The 19251-nt window shown below is 36.1% G+C and overlaps 1 protein-coding gene across 5 annotated transcripts in view; it reads left to right on the forward strand.

The window, feature by feature from the left end:
- FAM133B (family with sequence similarity 133 member B) overlaps positions 1-18633 on the forward strand; it is a 29888-nt gene extending 11255 nt beyond the window's left edge. For 2 of the 5 annotated variants that reach the window (XM_025380953.1, XM_025380950.1), the window contains 9 exons: positions 297-375; positions 1301-1375; positions 1512-1544; positions 1975-2037; positions 2489-2581; positions 3855-3905; positions 9721-9813; positions 13715-13762; positions 17297-18619. In XM_025380953.1, the coding sequence (XP_025236738.1) occupies positions 297-375; positions 1301-1375; positions 1512-1544; positions 1975-2037; positions 2489-2581; positions 3855-3905; positions 9721-9813; positions 13715-13762; positions 17297-17383 (622 nt within the window). In that variant the 3' untranslated portion in view covers positions 17384-18619. Of the gene's footprint in view, positions 1-296; positions 376-1300; positions 1376-1511; positions 1545-1974; positions 2038-2488; positions 2582-3854; positions 3906-9720; positions 9814-13714; positions 13763-17296 lie in introns of all 5 variants that reach the window. The other 3 variants (XM_025380951.1, XM_025380952.1, XM_025380954.1) reach the window with 3 other exon arrangements.
- Positions 18634-19251: the final 618 nt, after the last annotated feature.

Below are 19251 nucleotides of genomic sequence, written 5' to 3' on the forward strand. Positions count from 1 at the left end.
CCCACAGGGTTGTTGTGAGGATTAAATGAAAATGTATTTTAAATAGTGCCTGTTGTAAATGCTTAGATGTTTGGTGTATTCTCTCTTATAATCCATATTTAGAAAAGGAGTGATTAGTGTTATCTGATAGGCTTTATTATGGTAACTTATTTTTATAGATGCGAACAAAGAAATACCAACATTGAATAGCGGTCTATTAGAATATTTAAGAGTTTATGAAATTTTTTTGTCTTATTTGTAAGCATTTATCTAATTTGAATTGCTTGAAATTTTATTTTTTCGTTCTGTTTTTTAAGGGAAGAAGTAAAAGAGCAACTAGAAAAGAAAAAGAAAGGCTCCAAGGCTTTGGCTGAATTTGAAGAAAAAATGAATGAGGTTTGTAAAAAGTACCTGTTTAAAAAAAGACTAATTTGGCCAGTTATGGTGGCTCACACCTATAATTCCAGCACTTTGGGAGGCCAAAACGGGAGGCCAGGAGTTCAAGACGAACCTGGGCAACAAAGTAAGACTGCCCCCACCTCACTGCCTTTTCTCCATTAAAAAAAAAAAAAAATACCCTAAGTATTTGGGTGTAGCTCTCTCAGTTAAAGAGGTTCTGTATTTTAGAAGTGTTATTGTTATAGTGAATACAAGTTTATATTTACGTGGATGCTTTAAAAAATAGAGAATAATCATCTTGTAATGTAAGTCATCTAAGACTTGGATAACTTGGATTCCAAGTTAGGGTTGAGCAGTCCTCCCACTTCAGCCTCCCGAGTAGCCGGGACCACAGTTGCAGGCCACTATGCCCAGCTAATTTTTTTTATTTTTAATAGAGACAAGGTCTCACTATGTTGCCCAGGCTGGTCTCCAACTTCTGAGCTCAAGCGATCTTCCCGCCTTAGCCTCCCAAAGTACTATGATTACAGGTGTGAGCCATTATACCCAGTCTGTTTGCTTGTTTTGATTATAAACATGTATATATAACGTATCAATCACAGTAGTGATTAATTCAACATTTACAGACTAGACGGAGAATCTAGCCATCTTTGTTGAAAAGAGACCTCAGCTTCAGTAATAATACCTGCTCCTCAATAATACAGAACCCCTATCCCTTAATATGCTCTTTGAAAAGAGCTGGTAGAAGGTCCTTTGGTGATAGGGTCAAGGATTGGCACCTGTGTTTCTTTTACTGTAATTAGAAGCTGAGATGGGTGAGAGGTATTAGAGGATGGAGGGAAGGAAGCAGTGGCTGTCTCTGTATATTAGGTGTATTAGAAACGATAGATAGCCTCTGATCGTGTTTATAACCTTTTTGCAGAACTGGAAGAAAGAACTGGAAAAACACAGGGAGAAATTATTAAGTGGAAGTGAGAGCTCATCCAAAAAAAGACAGGTAACACCACTTTTAATTTATCACTATTCTTAATCTCATAGTTGGATTTTCATAATAATGCTGTATACTACTGTTAATAGATGCATTTGGAAACTCACATCAGCTTATTTAGACTTGTACTTTTGTTTCCATTTAGAGAAAGAAAAAAGAAAAGAAGAAATCTGGTAGGGTGAGCAAAAGTTTTCCATTTTTCTAAATGTTACAATTAAGAGCCAACAAAACAAGTAAGAATGATTTGTTTAACTTGTATGCTAAAGGTAACTTAAACTCTAGATGAGTCAAGGAACTTAGAGGTTCTTTGATTGTGAAGAGTGGTTTTGTTCTGTCACTGATACAAAAAAAGGTGCCAACCACCTTATAACCTAGTAAATTTTCTGTTGCTATTTAAAGAGAAAGATTGGTGACCATGGCCACATATGTTAAGTTGTTGAGCTTTTGTACGGGGAACAAGTGTGACATTTTATATTTTCATATTTATGACATGAATATGGCATCTGTTTCTCAGACACTAGATTGATTTCACTAAGTATTTGAGAGACTTTGTAAAAGTAAAAAATTCTCGCGTCTCACAAGCTTTAATTGTTTTGTGCTTGGTCAAGTATTCATCTTCTTCTTCATCAAGCTCTGATTCTTCCAGCAGTTCTTCTGATTCCGAAGATGAGGTAAGGTTTGCTTATAATGGTTCATGAAATAATATCTCTTAATTTCTTTAATGTCAAGTGGAAACCCATTGTGAAATATCTGTTAGAAATGTTGACTTCCAGGTTTTGATTTAATTATCCGTAACTTAGAGGACTAACATGAATGAGAGGTAACTAGAAACTTAACTATTGGTATATAATATATTTTTTAGATTTTAAAATTTGTTTTGTTGACTTAAAACTATCAGTAGAAAAAAATTTTAAAAATCAAGTGCTATTTGACTAGATGCTAGGCATTACATGTGATTCAAATCACTTGATCTTTATAACAGGAAAGTGATGTATTAAGAAAAAAGTATAGAAACTGATCCTTTCATTAAATTTTGTTCACTGATAAAAGTTTTATATTAATAAATGTGTAAATTAGATTTTTGAGACAGAAAGCAAATGTTTCTAAAAATATTTCATGTAGGATAAGAAACAAGGAAAACGGAGAAAGAAAAAGAAGAACCGTTCACATAAATCTTCTGAAAGCTCCATGTCAGAAACTGAATCAGACAGTAAGGTAAATTATTTAAATTATTAATATATTGGATACAAAGACATTTAATTTTTTCTTCCTACCTTAAGTTGCTCTCAATTTAAAAATAAGATAGTCTGATATTTGTACTTTGATGTTCTATGCCGCTTAATTGATGTACTTGATAATATCTTGCATGTGACATTTAATAATTTTTCAAATGCTTTCATATATATATCTCCATGTCTCCACATTTCCATGGCCACTGACATTATTGTCCTTGTTTTCATAAAGCCAAGTTAGAGTTCAGATAAAAAGCATTGGCTTTAAATGATACAGCTGAATTAGAATTAAAAGTTGAATCTTTATCTTCTAAAATCTGGTCCAGTGTCCTTTCTACTATACTATACCTAAATTTATTCTGTACTAACCAGAATTATCAGACACACAGTTGGCTTTCAAACATAAAGGGTCAGAAAAAAGTTAAAAAGTTCTCAAAAAAAAGTGTTGATTCCTGAGCCCTGTCTCCGGAGTCTGATACAGTATCTGATTACAGTTGGAAACCTACATCTGTAACAGATGACTTGTGTGATTCTGATACCGGGGTGTGTATGGACCACAGTTTGACAAACACTATACTAGAGTCTCAGGAAACCAAAGCAGCTGTCTGCATTTATAACAGATAGCTGCTTGCCCCTGTGAGAGATCTTCTGGCAAAATACCTGGCATCTAGAAAGTACTCAGTAAATGTTGGTTTTCTCTTTGTCTTTTAAAGCAGAAGAGTCAGTCTCATGATAATGATGGCTAACATTTATTGAGTGCCTACTATGTGTTAGGCACAATTCTAAGCACTTAATTTATTAACTCATTTAATCTCAACAACTTTAGAAAGTAATTTGGTAATCTATGGACAAAGTGGATAAGGAAACCAGGCTCAGGAAGATTAATAGCTAGAACTCAAAGGATTCAAAAGAAGAAATTGTTGCCTTCTCAAGTTAGAGTACAACTCCAGTGCATGTGACCACCATAAGCACACAGTCTATGGCACGAAGTCCTATTTTAAAGTAAGCTGTGTGGGTATTACAGACAATACTTTAAGAGTAAATTTGGTATACAGCCAGATAAATAAAGAAGCCTGTTTGCTTACAAGCAAATGCATACATAACATGCATTTCTCTTAAGTTTTCAGAATAATATTCTGGGATTAGAGTAGCCTTTTTTCCGTCATAGAGCAAATCACTTTTTGGGTATTTTTGTCCTTGTTCTATAATGCTGTGTCCTTAGCATTTAAAATTGATAACTACATTTCTTTGTTTAGGATAGTTTAAAAAAGAAAAAGAAGTCAAAAGATGGAACTGAGAAAGAAAAGGTAACTATACTCTTACATTGCCTTAAGATAGTCTGTCATATAATACTTAATTGACTTAAAGAAATAACAATAATGTGTACCTCTTTTTAATTTAAGAGATGTATTTATTTCATTTTTGTAATATTTTGTTTCAATTTAAAGCAATTTTTAATTTGGATTCATTATTGAAGCTAAAGGATCAAAAGAGTATTCTAGGCCGAGAATTTGAATTTGTATAGATTAATGGATTATCTCAGATTAAAAATACAAAATAATGCAGATGAGCAGATTAAACATTTCTTTTTATTTCTTTTTTTCTTTTTCTTTTGAGATGTAGTCTTGCTTTGTCACCCAGGCTGGTACAGTGGTGCCATCTCAGCTCACTGCAGCCTCTACCTCCTGGGTTCAAGTGATTCCCTGCCTCAGCCTCCCTGTAGTTGGGACTACAGGTGTGTGTCACCACGCCCAGCTAATTTTTGTATTTTTAGTAGAGACAGTTTTGCCATGTTGGCCAGGCTGCTCTCAAAACCCTGACCTCAGGTGATGCGCCTGCCTCAGCGTCTCCGCGCTCGGCCCATTTCCTTTGATTTCTTAAATCATTTTGAAGAAGGCCCTTCCAATTAAAGAACATTAATTTCTCTTTCAAATTGAATATACTATAGATAAATATTGAAAAATCTTCTTACTATTGTAAATAGATGTTTTACCCTCATTTATAACTTACCTGTATAGTTAAAGCAGAATTTATGCCCATCTTAATTTCTGGTTTACATTTTAAATTGTTATTCTGGTTATTAAAAATAAAGAAAAACCTAAAGAGGGCAATAATAAAACTATAGACCAGTGTCACTATTTTTTTACTCAGAATTTATGTTTTTTTAATGATAGAAAATGAAACTGAAATTCAGTTTCAGTTTTATTTAATATACCATGGTACACAATGGTATATACCATATACAATGGTATATTATGTGCAGTTCACATAATATAACGTTGACATTTTAAAGCTAAAATTCATTATTAGTTAACGTATTTACAGTGTTGTGCAACCACCATCTCACATTTCAAAACTTTCATCACTCCATAAAAACACTCCATATCCATTAAATAATCACCACCACTCCCTCATTCTCTGGTAACCTCTAATGGGCATTCTGACTATGGATTTGCCTATTCTGGATTTATCATATAAAAGCAGTCATACAATATGCAACCGTTTGTGTCTTTCAGCTAGCATAGTATTTTCAAATTTCATCCAAGTTGTATCATGTATCAGTACTTTGGTTTTTTGTATGGCTAAATAATATTCCATTTGTGTGTGTGTGGCGGCACAGGGGGAGCTGATTTCTCTGTCCATTCATTTGTTGATGGACATTTGGTTTTGTTTCTACCTTTTGGCTATTATAATGATGCTATGGACATTTATAAACACAAGTTTTTGTATGGATGCATGTTTTCATTTCTCTTGAGTATATGCCTAGGAGTGGTTTACATAACAATTTGCAAATAAAAATTAATTTTAAATGTTTTTAAATTAATTTTAAAAATTAACCAGGCGTGATGTAGTCCTAGCTACTTGGGAGACTGAGCCCACAAGGTCATACCACTACACTTTATCCTGGGAGAGAGAGTGAGACCCTGCATCTAAATTTTAAAAAAATAAAATTTAATTTAAAAACACACTTAGAAAAGAAACTATAATGACCAATTCCAAGAATTCAAGGATAATTTATTAATATGATTTGCCATATTAACTGATCAAGGAAAGAAACCATATGATTATTTCAGGAGTTGCCAGAAGGACGTGATGTAATTCAGCATTAATTCCTGATTTTCAGAACAATTATAAAATAAGTGGTTACCCTGTTTAAAAAAAAAAAAAAAAAAAAGTGTGTGTGAAATTAAATCTGGTAACGTAGAAACATGAAATATTAAAACTGAACTGCAATTTTTAAGTACTGAAAATATTAGATACAGAGTGATATACACACATATGATCAACAAATATTAATATATTTACCAGCTGGAATTAGTAAATGATTTATATTGGCTTCAGGTCTTGTTTTATGTAAAAAAAAAAAAAAGAAGAAGAAGAAAGACTGGGCACAATGACTCATGCTTGTAATCCAAACACTTTGGGAGGCTGAGGCAGGAGGATCACTTAGTTTCTCCTGAGACTGAAGTGGGAGGATCACTTAAGCTGAGAAATTGGAGGTTACAATAAGTTGTGATCATGCCACTACACTCCTGCTTGGATGACAGAGTAAGACTCCTATCTCTTTTTAAAAAAAAAAAAAAAAGTCCCCAAACTATCATTTCTTCCTTTGAGGTAGCTGATCCTGAAACTAGTGCATGTCTTTCCCATCCACATTTATATACTTTTATTACATTAGTATGTGTTCATAAATAACAGAATATTGTGTGTGTGTGTTTTTTTGTTTTTTTAGTTATACCTACGGAATGGGAAGAATATTGTGTATTATCAAAATGGTATCATTGTGTTTCCTTCTGAAACTTGTTTCTTTTCATTCAGCATTACTGTTGACATCTATCCTTATTGATACTTTCAAGTTTTGTGTTTTTTGTTTTTTTTTTTTGCTTATGGTATTCTACTGATTAATCCACCACAAAGTATTTCTTCATTCTCCTTTTTATGGACATCTAGATTGTTTTAATTTTTCAGTAATGCAAACACTGCTGCTGTGGATATTTCTTACCCATTTCTTCTTTTACTGTTTTTTTTTTTTTTTTTTTTTTTTCAGAGACAGAGTTTCGCTCTGTCACCCAGGCTGGAGTACAGTGGTGCAATCTCAGCTCACTGCAACCTCTGCTTCCCGGGTTCAAGCGATTCTCCTGCCTCAGCCTCCTGAATAGCTGGGATTACAGGCATGTGCCACCACACCCGGCTACTTTTTTGTATTTTCAGTAGAGATGGGGTTTTACCATGTTAGTCAGGCTGATCTCGAACTCTTGATCTCGTGATCCGCCCACCTCAGCCTCCCAAAGTGCTGGGATTACAGGTGTGAGCCACTGCGCCCAGCCAGTTACTGTTAATTTTCTAAAGGATACTTTGGACTGTAATTTCTAAGTTCTAGGATATACATTTAACTTGTGAACATTTTGCTTGCCCAAGTGCTTGTTACTTTGCATTCTTGCTAGTGTGTAAAAATACCCTTGTTTCACATACTTGTCAACCCAGGGAGATGTCATTATTGCAAATTTAATGTATACAAATGGTGGAGCTTCTTAACTTGTTTATTAGCCATTCATATTTCATTTTCTTTGCATTGCGTTTCATAGTCTTTGCCCATTTTTCTGTTGGAAAGAAACAACATTTTCTGGTTCATGGCATCTCTTTACGTGGTTTTTGTGTCTATTATAATCATATGAAGTCTTTAATTTTAAGTCACATAATCATTGTTTTTAGCCCCTTTATTATTTAAAATTGTTCTGAAAGTGCTGATAATAAAATACTCAATTAGAAAATACAGTGGAAGAAAATATCCCATTTATAGTAGTAACCAAAAAGCTATAGGAAAATTTTAAAGAAGTAAGCAGTACTTATTTGAAGAAAACTATACAAGTCTATTCAGAGACATATATGAAGATTGAATAAATGGAAAGTCATAACATGTTCCTGGGTATAACTTGCCATACTGGATATTAACACATTATAAGAATGTTTTAATTAACATAGTACAATACTAGTACAGGAATAGACAAAACAGTGGGACAGTGTAGAGTCCAGGTCAAAATTCGAGAATTTGTGGAATGTGGTAATATGATAAAGATGGCATTTCTTGGAACAAAATGACTAATCATTTGGAAAATATAAAGCTGGCCACTACATAAAGCCAAATCCCAGACAGCCCAGAGATTTAAATGTATGAAAACGCAACTAGAGAAAGGGTGAATATTACAATACTGGAGTGAGGAAGGCTTATGCCTCAAAACTCAGAAGGTTTTGACCATATATTTCAAATTCTGAATGGCAAAAACTGATTGCAAAAATTAAACTGTGAACAAAGTTTAAATACCATGAACAGACTAAGAAAAACTTCTAAGAATATATAACACAAAAAATTAATGCTCTTTAATAAGGAAAAAAGAATACCACACATACACAGACAAAGAAAACACAAACTGTATTCTCTGATACGATTGATAAAGAGCCTGAGAGGGAGGCTTCTTGGTAAAGTGTGATTCATAAATGGGTGACAGACAAATTTTGGACACGGTGGGAGAAAAAGATTATCGTTTGTGTGAAGGCTATGTTGGTCTTTGATTTAGTCGTCATTATTAAAGAGTTTGCACTCATGTACACTTCATTCTATTTCAACTTTGTTTTTAATAGCAAAGAGTCCATATTCCTGCCCTCCAGAAGGAGATGGGTTAAGTAAATTTGGCATTTTCGTGAATGTTAAATGCAGCCATAAATGATGTTGTAGTTGGCATGGAAAGATATTATTGGGTGAGAAGAGCATGTTCCAGACAGCAAGTATTCATGTAATATTGTAAACATACACGTAGAAAGATGTTTCCAAAAATCTTAATAGTGTTTAATCTCTGGTAGTGGGATTTGAGTCCATTTTCTTACAATTAACATTTAACATTTCAGCCAAAATAACAATGCTGTTTGCAGAAACGAAAGGAAGTCTCCTATAATCTAGGCCATAGAGAGATCATCACTGTTAGTTTATTTCTGCATTTTTGTCTTCAAAATTAGACTCATGCTGTATAAAAAGTTTTATATCCTGAATTTTTTTATGTAAGATTAGGTGGTGAACACTTTTTCCATTGTGTAGTTTTGTTTTTGTTATGAACTACTTCAGATATACAGAACAGTGCTATGAAAAATAATAAAATGATAACCAGCATATCCACTATGCAACTAATAAATCTTAACATTTTGTTATACTTGCTTTGGGTGTTGTCATAATTTTTTATTTCTTCAAATACATATTTAAGCCCCTAAGTACTACTCCCAGTCTCAGTGCCCTCTCCTTCTCCAGAGTTACTCACTTTTTCAACATTAAAAATACTAAGAGTTTAAGATTTTTTTGGCCGGGCGCGGTGGCTCATGTCTGTAATCCCAGCACTTTGGGAGGCCAAGGTAGGTGGATCACGAGATCAGGAGATCGAGACCATCCTGGCTAACACGGTGAAACCCCGTCTCTACTAAAAATACAAAAAACATTAGCCGGGCGTGGTGGCAGGCCCCTGTGGTCCCAGCTACTTGGGAGGCTGAGGCAGGAGAATGGCGTGAACCTGGGAGGCGGAGCTTGCAGTAAGCCGAGATCACACCACTGCACTCCAGCCTGGGTGACAGAGCAGGACTCTGTCTCAAAAAAAAAAAAAAAAAAATTTTTTTTAAACACATATTTACATTTAACACTTTAAATGCACTAAAGGAATTACTATGTAGAGATTCTTTTAGATCATTGCAAATAATTACCCATTTATTTTCTTTTCTGCAGTACTAGGCCTATCTAATCCAATCCTGCATAGAAACAAAAGAATTAAAATGCAAAGGAACCAAATCTTACATCATCTGCATGGTTTCATATGACTGTTTAAAAGTCTATTCTGTATAATTTAAGAAAAGAAGGTGGATTATTACATCTAAATGGATATGTAGTTACTTCTTTTCAATTTATTTAATATTGCTTTAGTGGAATTAAAGACAAATCCTCATAAATGTTACAATTTTTAGACATTCTAAAATAAAGATGGGTAATTGTAATAATTAGAAGAATTAAATAGAACTTAGAAACATAAAATGTATGTGACAAAGTGTATCTTTTTGAGTCAAGATAAATGTATTTATTTTTCATAGGATATTAAAGGACTCAGTAAAAAGAGAAAGATGTATTCTGAAGATAAACCTTTATCATCTGAGTCCTTGTCAGAATCAGAGTATATTGAGGAGGTAAGTATATGATCAAATCCATTTTCTCTATTTCAAAATGTTTAGTAATTGATTTAATATGACTTAGTAAAAAGAAATACTTCGGCCGGGCGCGGTGGCTCACGCCTGTAATCCCAGCACTTTGGGAGGCCGAGGCGGGCGGATCACGAGGTCAGGAGATCGAGACCATCCTGGCTAACACGGTGAAACCCCGTCTCTACTAAAAATGCAAAAAATTAGCCGGGCGAGGCGGCGGGCGCCTGTAGTCCCAGCTACTCGGGAGGCTGAGGCAGGAGAATGGCGTGAACCCGGGAGGCGGAGCTTGCAGTGAGCCGAGATCGCGCCACTGCACTCCAGCCTGGGCGACAGAGCGAGACTCTGTCTCAAAAAAAAAAAAAAAAAGAAATACTTCATATTTAATTTATTCACCTTTCTAGTATGAAAAAAAGAAAGTTATTTCATTTCAGAATGAGTTTTGCTTTTTTCCAGAAGATAATTATCTATTATTTTTTGTAATTAACCATATTTCCACATACCTTTCCGATCTCAGATATTTTTAGTCTTCTAATATTTTCTTTTTATTGTGCTACCATTCTTATTACATGAAAGAAACTGTGTAACATACAACATGTTGAAACCCAACATTCTCTTACATTGTTAAAATAGAATATTACATATACTATCTCAGTTTAGTTGATACTATTTAGTTGTGTTTTGAGCTACTTTTCGGGGCATAGAAAGGTGATTAAGTGGAGAAGAAATGTTGGCAGGAAACATATCATATTACTTAGTTGTGAGAACTAAATGAGATGATAAATTACGAAAGGCATTGCATCATACCTGAGACAGAGTAAATGGTGGCTAAAGGTTGCATAATTCTTGGTGTTACACTAAAATCTAAGCCAAGTTTGCCCTAGAATCACTTATCTTTAAAACTGTAGCTTTCTTTGGCGATCAACATGTTTAATCCGCCAATGGTATAATCTAAAAGAGTTGAGGATCTTACCCTTGCTTACAAGGGGTGGTAGCAGATTGCAACAAGAGCTGGTTTTCGTGATTCCTTAGTTGTTTCCGTATTAGCCTCCTCCTGTATCAGTCCTGCCCAGCTCTGTCTGTCTACTGTATTCCTCATCTCCCCATTCCCTGAGTCTTGCATTCTTGTTTGTTTGTGCCTCTCTCCTTTCTGATTTCATTGTTCTTGGTCTGCAACAGTGGCACTTGGTCCTCTAAGATCTGTTGCCCCCATTTTATAGCAGTGTCTTGTAATTGCTCCTGAAATGAAAGCTAACACTGAGGCAAGAAGGTTGCTTGAGCCCTGGAGTTTGAGGCTGCAGTACGCTCTGATCCCACCTGTGAATAGCCACTGCACTCTAGCCCAGGCAACATAGCAAGACCCCATCTCTAAAAAAATAATAATGATAATAATGTGTAATTTTATGAAATTGTATTTCAGTGTAAATGCTAGAATGCCGTAACACCAGGCCAGGCGCAGTGGCTCGTGCTTATAATCCCAGCACTTTGGGAGGCTGAGGCGGGTGGATCACCTGAGATCAGGAGTTCCAGACCAGCTTGGCCAGCATGGTGAAACACCATCTCTGCTAAAAGAAAAAAAAAAAGTTAACCAGGCGTGCCTGTAATCCCAGCTACTCGGGAGGCTGAGGTGGGAGAATCACTTGAACCTGGGAGGCGGAGGTTACAGTGAGCCAAGATCACACTATCACACTCCAGCCTGGGCAACAAGAGTGAAACTCCATCTTAATCAATCGATCAATGCAATAACACCAGAAGACATAGAATCTTAAGAAAAAAACAAAATGCAGGCTCTAGCAGGTGTATTACATATGCCCTTCAAAAACCATATGGTGGCATTATCTTAAAATGTATCTTAAAATCCTGCACAAGAGACTGGGTGCAGTGGCTCAGCCTCTTGTGGCACCTGTAATCTCAGCAATTTGGGAGGCTGTGGCAGGAGAATCAGTTCAGACCAGGAGTTCACGACCAGCTTGGGCAACATAACGAGACCCTGTCTCTTTAAAAAAAATTTTTTTTTTTTTTTTTAAATTTAGTTTCTGGGCCGGGTGTGGTGGCTCACGCCTGTATCCCAGCACTTCGGGAGGTAAAGGCAGTTGGATCACCTGAGGTCAGGAGTTAAAGAGCAGCCTGGCCAACATGGCAAAACCCTGTCTCTACTAAAAATACAAAAATTAGCCAGACACGGTGGCACAGGCCCATAATCCCAGCTACTCAGGAGACTGAGGCAGGAGAATCGCTTGAACCAGGAAGGCGGAGGCTGCAGTGAGCCAAGATCGCACCACTGCACTCCATCCTGGGCAACAGAGCGAGACTTTGTCCAAAAAAAAAATTAGTTTCTGTGTTGTAAACAGGTTCATCACGTGAATGTTTAGCAGGCTATTCAAAAGCTGTGGAGGATGTACAGGGCTGTTCAGGACATGGCGTGACAGCATCCCTCATCTCTGCCTGGCTAAATATAGATGCAGTACATCTGTCACCCTTAGTCATTGTAATAACAAGAATAACAATAAAAATATTGTTTCCTAGGTGCTCGGTAAAAAGAGCTAGTGAGTTAGTGATCTCTGTTGTGAGCTTGTGATCTCTAATGCTTATGTGTTGTATTTTTTTTAGTCCTTATGCGTTCTTTTATTGTTGATTGCATTTTAATGTATTTGTGATGTATTTAATATTGTAGTCACTCAGCAGCGAAACCATACAATTCAACATTAGGCAAATTTATAAATATTGTTTTATATGTAATGTATTAGTATTGTATTATGTTTGTCTGCTACATGGTAGCAAGTTTAATATGAAATATCTTACATTTGGGCTTAACATGTAATATGAAAGCTTATGAAAGCTTTGACAACTTTCAGTTTATTTATTTTTATTTTTTTAGAGGTAGCTTCTTGCTGTCGCCCAGGCTGGAGTGCAACAGTACAGTCATAGATCACTGCAGCCTGGAACTCCTGGGCTCAAGTGATTTTCCACCTCACCCTCCCAAGTAGCTAGGACTACAGTCACATGCCACCATACCCCACTAATTTTTAGCAAAAATTTTTTTGTAGAGGTGGAGTCTTAACTAGGTTACCGAGGCTGGTCTTGAACTCCTGGCCTCAAGCAATTCTCCCACCTTGGCCTATCAAAGCGCTGGGATCACAGGCACGAACCACTGCTCCCTGCCTCAGTTTAGTTTAAATCCAGTGTACCACACTCAAAAAGACTGAAATAAAATATAAATGGGATGATAATTCTTACTTAGAATTTTAAGCTGTTGGCTTATACTAACTACACTGAATATAGAGCTACCATTTGTTGAGCACCATAGAGTGAGAGATATACCTGCTGTATTTTAGGCACTTCCCCTTGAGGGTGGATATTATCTCCATTTTACAGATGTTGAGAGTAAGATAGGATTCAGACATTAATCTGTCTCATTTCAGAGCTGATTTTTTTTTGCCTGTTTTGAGACAAGGTCTCACTCTATCACCCAGGCTGGAGTGCAGTGGCGCAAACAGGGCTCACTGCAGCCTCAACCTCCTGGGCTCAAGTGATCCTCCCACCTCACCCTTCCAAGTAGCTGGGACTACAGGCACATGCCACTGTGCCCAGCTATTTTTTTTTTTTTCCCTTGGTAGAGATGGGGTACTCTCACTATGTTGCTCAGGCTAGCCTTGAACTCCTGGGTTCAAGCAAGCCTCCTGCCTTGGCCTCCCAAAGTGCTGAGATTATATGTTTTTTATTGAAACCTCGTTGAGATGTAACAGGAGTTATTTTAAATGTCCTGTGATTGTCAAAACGTTTTTTACATTTAAATTTTGAAGATGCAAGATAGAGAATGAAAGAAAAATGCTTTGAGTGCAAATTACATGTTTGTCTTCTGTTCTCCACAAAAATTAAAACTTTCTAGGTGCGAGCAAAAAAGAAGAAAAGCAGTGAAGAACGAGAAAAAGCAACAGCAAGTATCTCTTAACATTTTTACAGACAATAGCATAGGTGTTTTGGTTTAATATAAAATGAGTCATGGTAAAGCTTGATTGGATTTACTGGGACCAAATAAGTATTTGTTGGGAAAGGTGTGGTGTGTTCAGCAACTTCACTTAATGGGTAGGAGAAAGTCAAAATGGTTCATGAAAAATAAAAAATGCCCTGGTAGCAAGCATGTCCTGTTTCCATTTCAGTATTTTACTGTTAGAAATATAAACTCAGGGCCGGGCGCGGTGGGTCACGAGGTCAGGAGATCGAGACCATCCTGGCTAACACGGTGAAACCCTGTCTCTACTAAAAACACAAAAAAATTAGCCCGGCGTGGTCACGGGTGCCTGTAGTCCCAGCTACTCGGGAGACTGAGGCAGGAGAATGGATGAACCCGGGAGGCGGAGCTTGCAGTGAGCCTAGATCACGCCACTGCACTCCAGCCTGGGTGACAGAGTGGGGCACGGTGGCTCACACCTGTAATCCCAGCACTTTGGGAGGCCGAGACCGGTGGATCACGAGGTCAGGAGTTCAAAATCAGCCTGGCCAATATGGTGAAACCTCGTCTCTACTTAAAAAAAAAAAAATACAAAAATTCGCTGGGCGTGGTGGTGGATACCTGTAATCCAGCTACTCAGGAGGCTGAGGCAGGAGAATCACTTGAACCTGGGCGGCAGAGGTTGCAGTGAGCTGAGCTCACTCCACTGCACTCCAGCCTTGACAACAGAGCAAGACTCCGTCTCAAAAAAATAAAAAAGAAGAAATATAAGCTCAAATTTCTGTTTGACTTTCTTAAGCTACAATATGAAATATGAGAGACCAAAGGTATGGTGATTTCCGTTATCTTTGATAATAGTTACTTTCAAATCAGCCAAATCTGGTAATAACAGAAAAAGCCTCTCCAAGCACTAGCTGCAATGAAAAAATAAGAATATGACAACATAAATTACTCATTAATAAAGATTATTTTGATAGTTTTTAAAGCCAAACTCTGCTATTAATGCAAATTGAGAAGAAAAGAGAAAGAAGAGGCAAATTAAGGAAAATAGAAGTAGTATCCAAATAAGAAGGAGATCAACCAAGAGAAAATGGTTAACAGATTATTTTCAAAGAGTAATGCAAACAATATCAGCAAAGTAATTTAGGGGGCCTCAGTATAAATGTGAGCGATGACCTTTGAAGGCATTTTCTTAGGGAAAGGCGAAAGAAAAACGAAAACATCATCATTGGTAGGTTTGAGTAACCCCTTCCCAGAATTTCCCTGACTCTTCAAATGAGGTACCTTCTCTGATAGGAAGGCTCACCTAGTAATGATTCAGAAATAACATTTTATATGCTCCAAGCCTACGATGACAAATAAGGTTTTTTTGGTTTGTTTTTTCTGAATGTGAAAGTAGTTTGGGTGAAGATAGCTTTGGTCTGTGGTTCAGATTAATTAAGACATAACCACATTAGTATTTGCATACTTTCACGTTTCTATGCTTTCAGCTAGTTGTGTATGTATGAAGCATTTCTATGCAGGCACTTAGTCTTAAGAGTATAATGGAGTACAAGATAGAAGAGTATGATACGTGAGAGAGATACTGTGGGGAGGGGCTCATGAAATCCTCGCTGAGGAAGTGAAATTAAGCTGAAATCTGATTTATAAGAAAGAGCCAACCACATGAAGATCAAAGGAAAGAATATCCTAGGCAGAGGGAAGAGCTCTTAAGGACCTATAGTGAGAATAAGCTTGTATATTTGAGGGACTAAGAGAAGGTAAGTGGCTTAATGCCATACAATGCCATACAGTGAGGGTAGCAAGTAAGCAGAGGCTTACTTACATTACACAGCAGAGTGTGTTTTCATCAGAATGTTACAAGAAGCTGTTCTGAGGATTTTAAACAAAGGTGACTTAAATATTTTACATTTTGTAAATGCTTTGGTACAGGAGATAAGTGGGCACAAGTGAGGAATGACGTTTGTACAGCAGTGATAGTAATGGAGTTGGACTGGCAAGGATGGATTTGAGATATATTTTGGACTTAGATGGTAAGACTTCCTTGGTGCTTTGAATGTGGACATTGGAGTTAAAGCAAAGAGCAGAATCAAAGATAGCTTAGATTCTTTGACTTAAGCAAAATGACAGATAAGTAGTGCCAGTTACTAAGATGGCTGAGGATTTGGAGAGAAAAATGAAGCATTTTGTTGTGGTAATTTCAGATATGCCTACCAGACATCCCAGGTAGAGCTGTTAATGAGGCACTTACAGTCCTGAGGTCAAAGTGTAGGACTGCATATAAAGATTGGGGCTTCATTGGTGTTTAAGTGGAAAATAAAGCATGTGACTGGAAGAGTATGTGGAAAACAACGGAAGGAAGCCCCAGAAAAGCCGAGTAGAGGAAGAAGAGCAGGCAAAGGAAATGAAGAGGTCTTAGTGATAGAAGAAAACCAGCAGAGAGGTGTCATGGAAGCTAAGAAGAAAATGATTTTTAGAAGAGAGTGCTCAGCTGTCCTTTTGTGGGGAAAAAAAAAGCAATCTGTACCCAAAACTTAGTTTTAAAAGCCCAAATTACAAGATTTTGGAAAGTTCCCTATGTACTTCAAACATGTAGTGAAAAAAGAATGATGAAAATTAGCTTAGTGCCACAGAGTGGTAGAGGCCTTTGAGAGAGGGGAGAGTAGGTAGTGCTGATAGATAGGAAATGGATAGGAAGCTCTGCTGTTACCATCCTTATAGGTCTCTTCTCCTTTCTTGCTTTTCATTTTCTTCTCTTGAATATCAATACACTAGCAGCAGTTGGTACCACCTTTCCAAAGTATCTATGTTTCTAAAAGTTCTGCCTTCTGTAACAGAAATAGGAGAGTCAGACTTCAACAAAACTCCAGCTCCCTTCAGTTCACTCAGTTAAACTACTTTTACCAGGCTTTAGTGGCATTTTCTTCTAAAAATCAGACATCTGTTTTGCTTAACAAAATAAACTTTTTAACTGTATATTGATACTTTGTACTAATTAGTTGATCTTAATTTAATAATGTAATTTAATAATTACAACAACTTCAATTAGTGCTGCCAGTCTGAGCAGTACACAATACCTGTGTTCCTATTTACTTAAAACTAGCAAATTTAATATTTCTGTTCTGTCTGAAAACTGTCTTACAAAAACAATTATGTTTTTCTGTGGTTACTGCTTTTCAGTAACTGCAATTACTTTACCTTTAGAAGTTATATAGCATGAAATATAATGATTGGTAGTGTGATTCAATTGAATTTATTTCCTATAGGAAATTTTGTTAGAAGTTACGTTAATGTGCTAATGACTTAAGAGTTTCTCCCTATCTTTTTGAAAATCAACAAGAACTCTTTTAGTCCTCATATGATGCTGGTTGTTGACACTTTTCAAGAAATGTTTTGAGTAGTTTACTTGGTTGTGTGGATTGTTTGGAATTATATAGTAGCTTAGGAGAAGCATGGTAAAGATGCTTTTAATTTGCATATTTTTATATAGTAATGTATAACATGGAATTATCTTTACAGGAAAAAACGAAAAAGAAAAAGAAGCATAAGAAACACAGTAAGAAGAAGAAAAAGAAGGCTGCTAGTTCAAGTCCTGACTCACCATAACATTAAGAAAAATCAGGATTCCCTTCTAAAGAAAGTGCAATGTCTGAGGAAATTTCAACTGTGAAAACTACAACATATTTACTAAAATGCATGAATTTTCTTGTTTTTAGAATTATTCCTGGACTATTCAGTAGCCACTCAGATGCCACTGTGTGAAAGGGCCATAAATGTTGCCTGCTGCTTGAACATCTTTTTTTTTTTCTTCCAGTGCTTGATAACTCTGGGAGATAAGACACTGCAGTCATACTAGTGGTTAAGATATTTGGGAATAAAATTAATACTTTTGACTAGAAGTGTCTAAGGATAAACCAACAGAAATTGAATCTGGATGTATCTTTAAGATGTAATCAGAAATGACCAGATGACTCTAGTTAAAATTTTTGAAGGAGGGATTACATTACTATTTTAAAACCCTTACTCTGTAGATAAGTGTATTTTAATTTTTTCCCCTTGTATACTTGTATTTACCTGGGGAAGGGGCTTTTAGGGTTGGGGGGGTGGTTTGCTATCTCTTTAGCTAGCAGAATAGTGTGCCTTTGATCCTCACACATCCTATATTCTGGACACAGTAGCCATGCTTCACAGGGAGGTCAGAGCTGGCTACCAGCAGTCTTGCCCTTTACTGAGCTTAGTGTCATCCTTGGATGCTGTCATATGCTGCTTTCAGTGAACCAGAGAAACAGCCATTTGCAGCATGAGAAAGCCCCAAAAGCTCTGAGATTTACCTCCACTTCAGTAATAATGAAAATTTTTTAGCATTAGAATGTGTTATGTCATTTGAATTAATTTTGATTACACTTTGGCTTGGGAGAGGAATTATTTTAAATAGACACTGGTACTTTTTGAACTTGATAGCTAAAGATTCTAAAATGCATGTTTTATACTAAGTTTTAACCAGTCAGGAAAATTTTATGTAACCAGTGATAGTTTATTTTTTGTATGAATTTTGTTTAGGCTGCAATGTTTAGCTTTTGTTAACTCCTCACTCTTGCTGTCTTAAGTTCATTACTATGTTTAATGGCCTACTTGCCAAGATATTTAGCATGTAAAAAGTAGGATTTTGATTTAAAAAAAAAAAAAAAGGCTTCATATTGAAGCTGAGACTTACAATAACAAGTTGAGTGGCAAGCCTGGTATGCTGTGTCTTATTGCCAGAATCTTAGTAAATGTAATGTTTTAAAAGTTTGTTGTCTTTGTATATTAATAGCAAATTATGACAAGTTAAGTTTAAATAAGTTACATTATTGCTCTCCCTGTGTCATATTTTACTAAGATTTTGTGCCTCATATCTACTGCTGACTTGTTTACTAGGAATGTTAAAAGGAACTGATAATTCATTTTCATTTTACATTTTTATATAATCAGGTAACATGAAATACAACTTGATGTACAATTTTGCCTGTTACAAAGGATGTGCTAATTATAGTGGTATATGCACAGAACATGTTAGCATGACAACAGGCTGAATAAATAGCTATTTTACTTAAAAATAGCTGTGTTCTTATCAGCTCCCTTTGGACTGCAAGTAAACTTACACAGATAAGAAACACTCCTAGATGTTAAGCCTGAAATAAATAAGACATCCCTAAATTTTTAGCTATTAAAAAACCACACATCTTGGTTTCTTTAAATTTCATACTCAAAGGTGCATACTATTTCCTAATAAAAGGTATCTGTATGCTTTTGAATACACAGAAAATTTAAGGGACGTTGTGCATCCAAAAGAAAGTTTCCTAGAATTGTTGTTCGTGAAAATGCCAGAAGATAAGTTGATCAAATCACATGGTCATCACTTTTGTTATGACACAGAACTGCAGATTTACAGACTAGTCCGTTATATAAAGATTATATTCCGCTAGAAGCAACTG

Source organism: Theropithecus gelada, chromosome 3 (assembly GCF_003255815.1).
Source record: "Theropithecus gelada isolate Dixy chromosome 3, Tgel_1.0, whole genome shotgun sequence".
Lineage (NCBI taxonomy): Eukaryota > Metazoa > Chordata > Mammalia > Primates > Cercopithecidae > Theropithecus > Theropithecus gelada.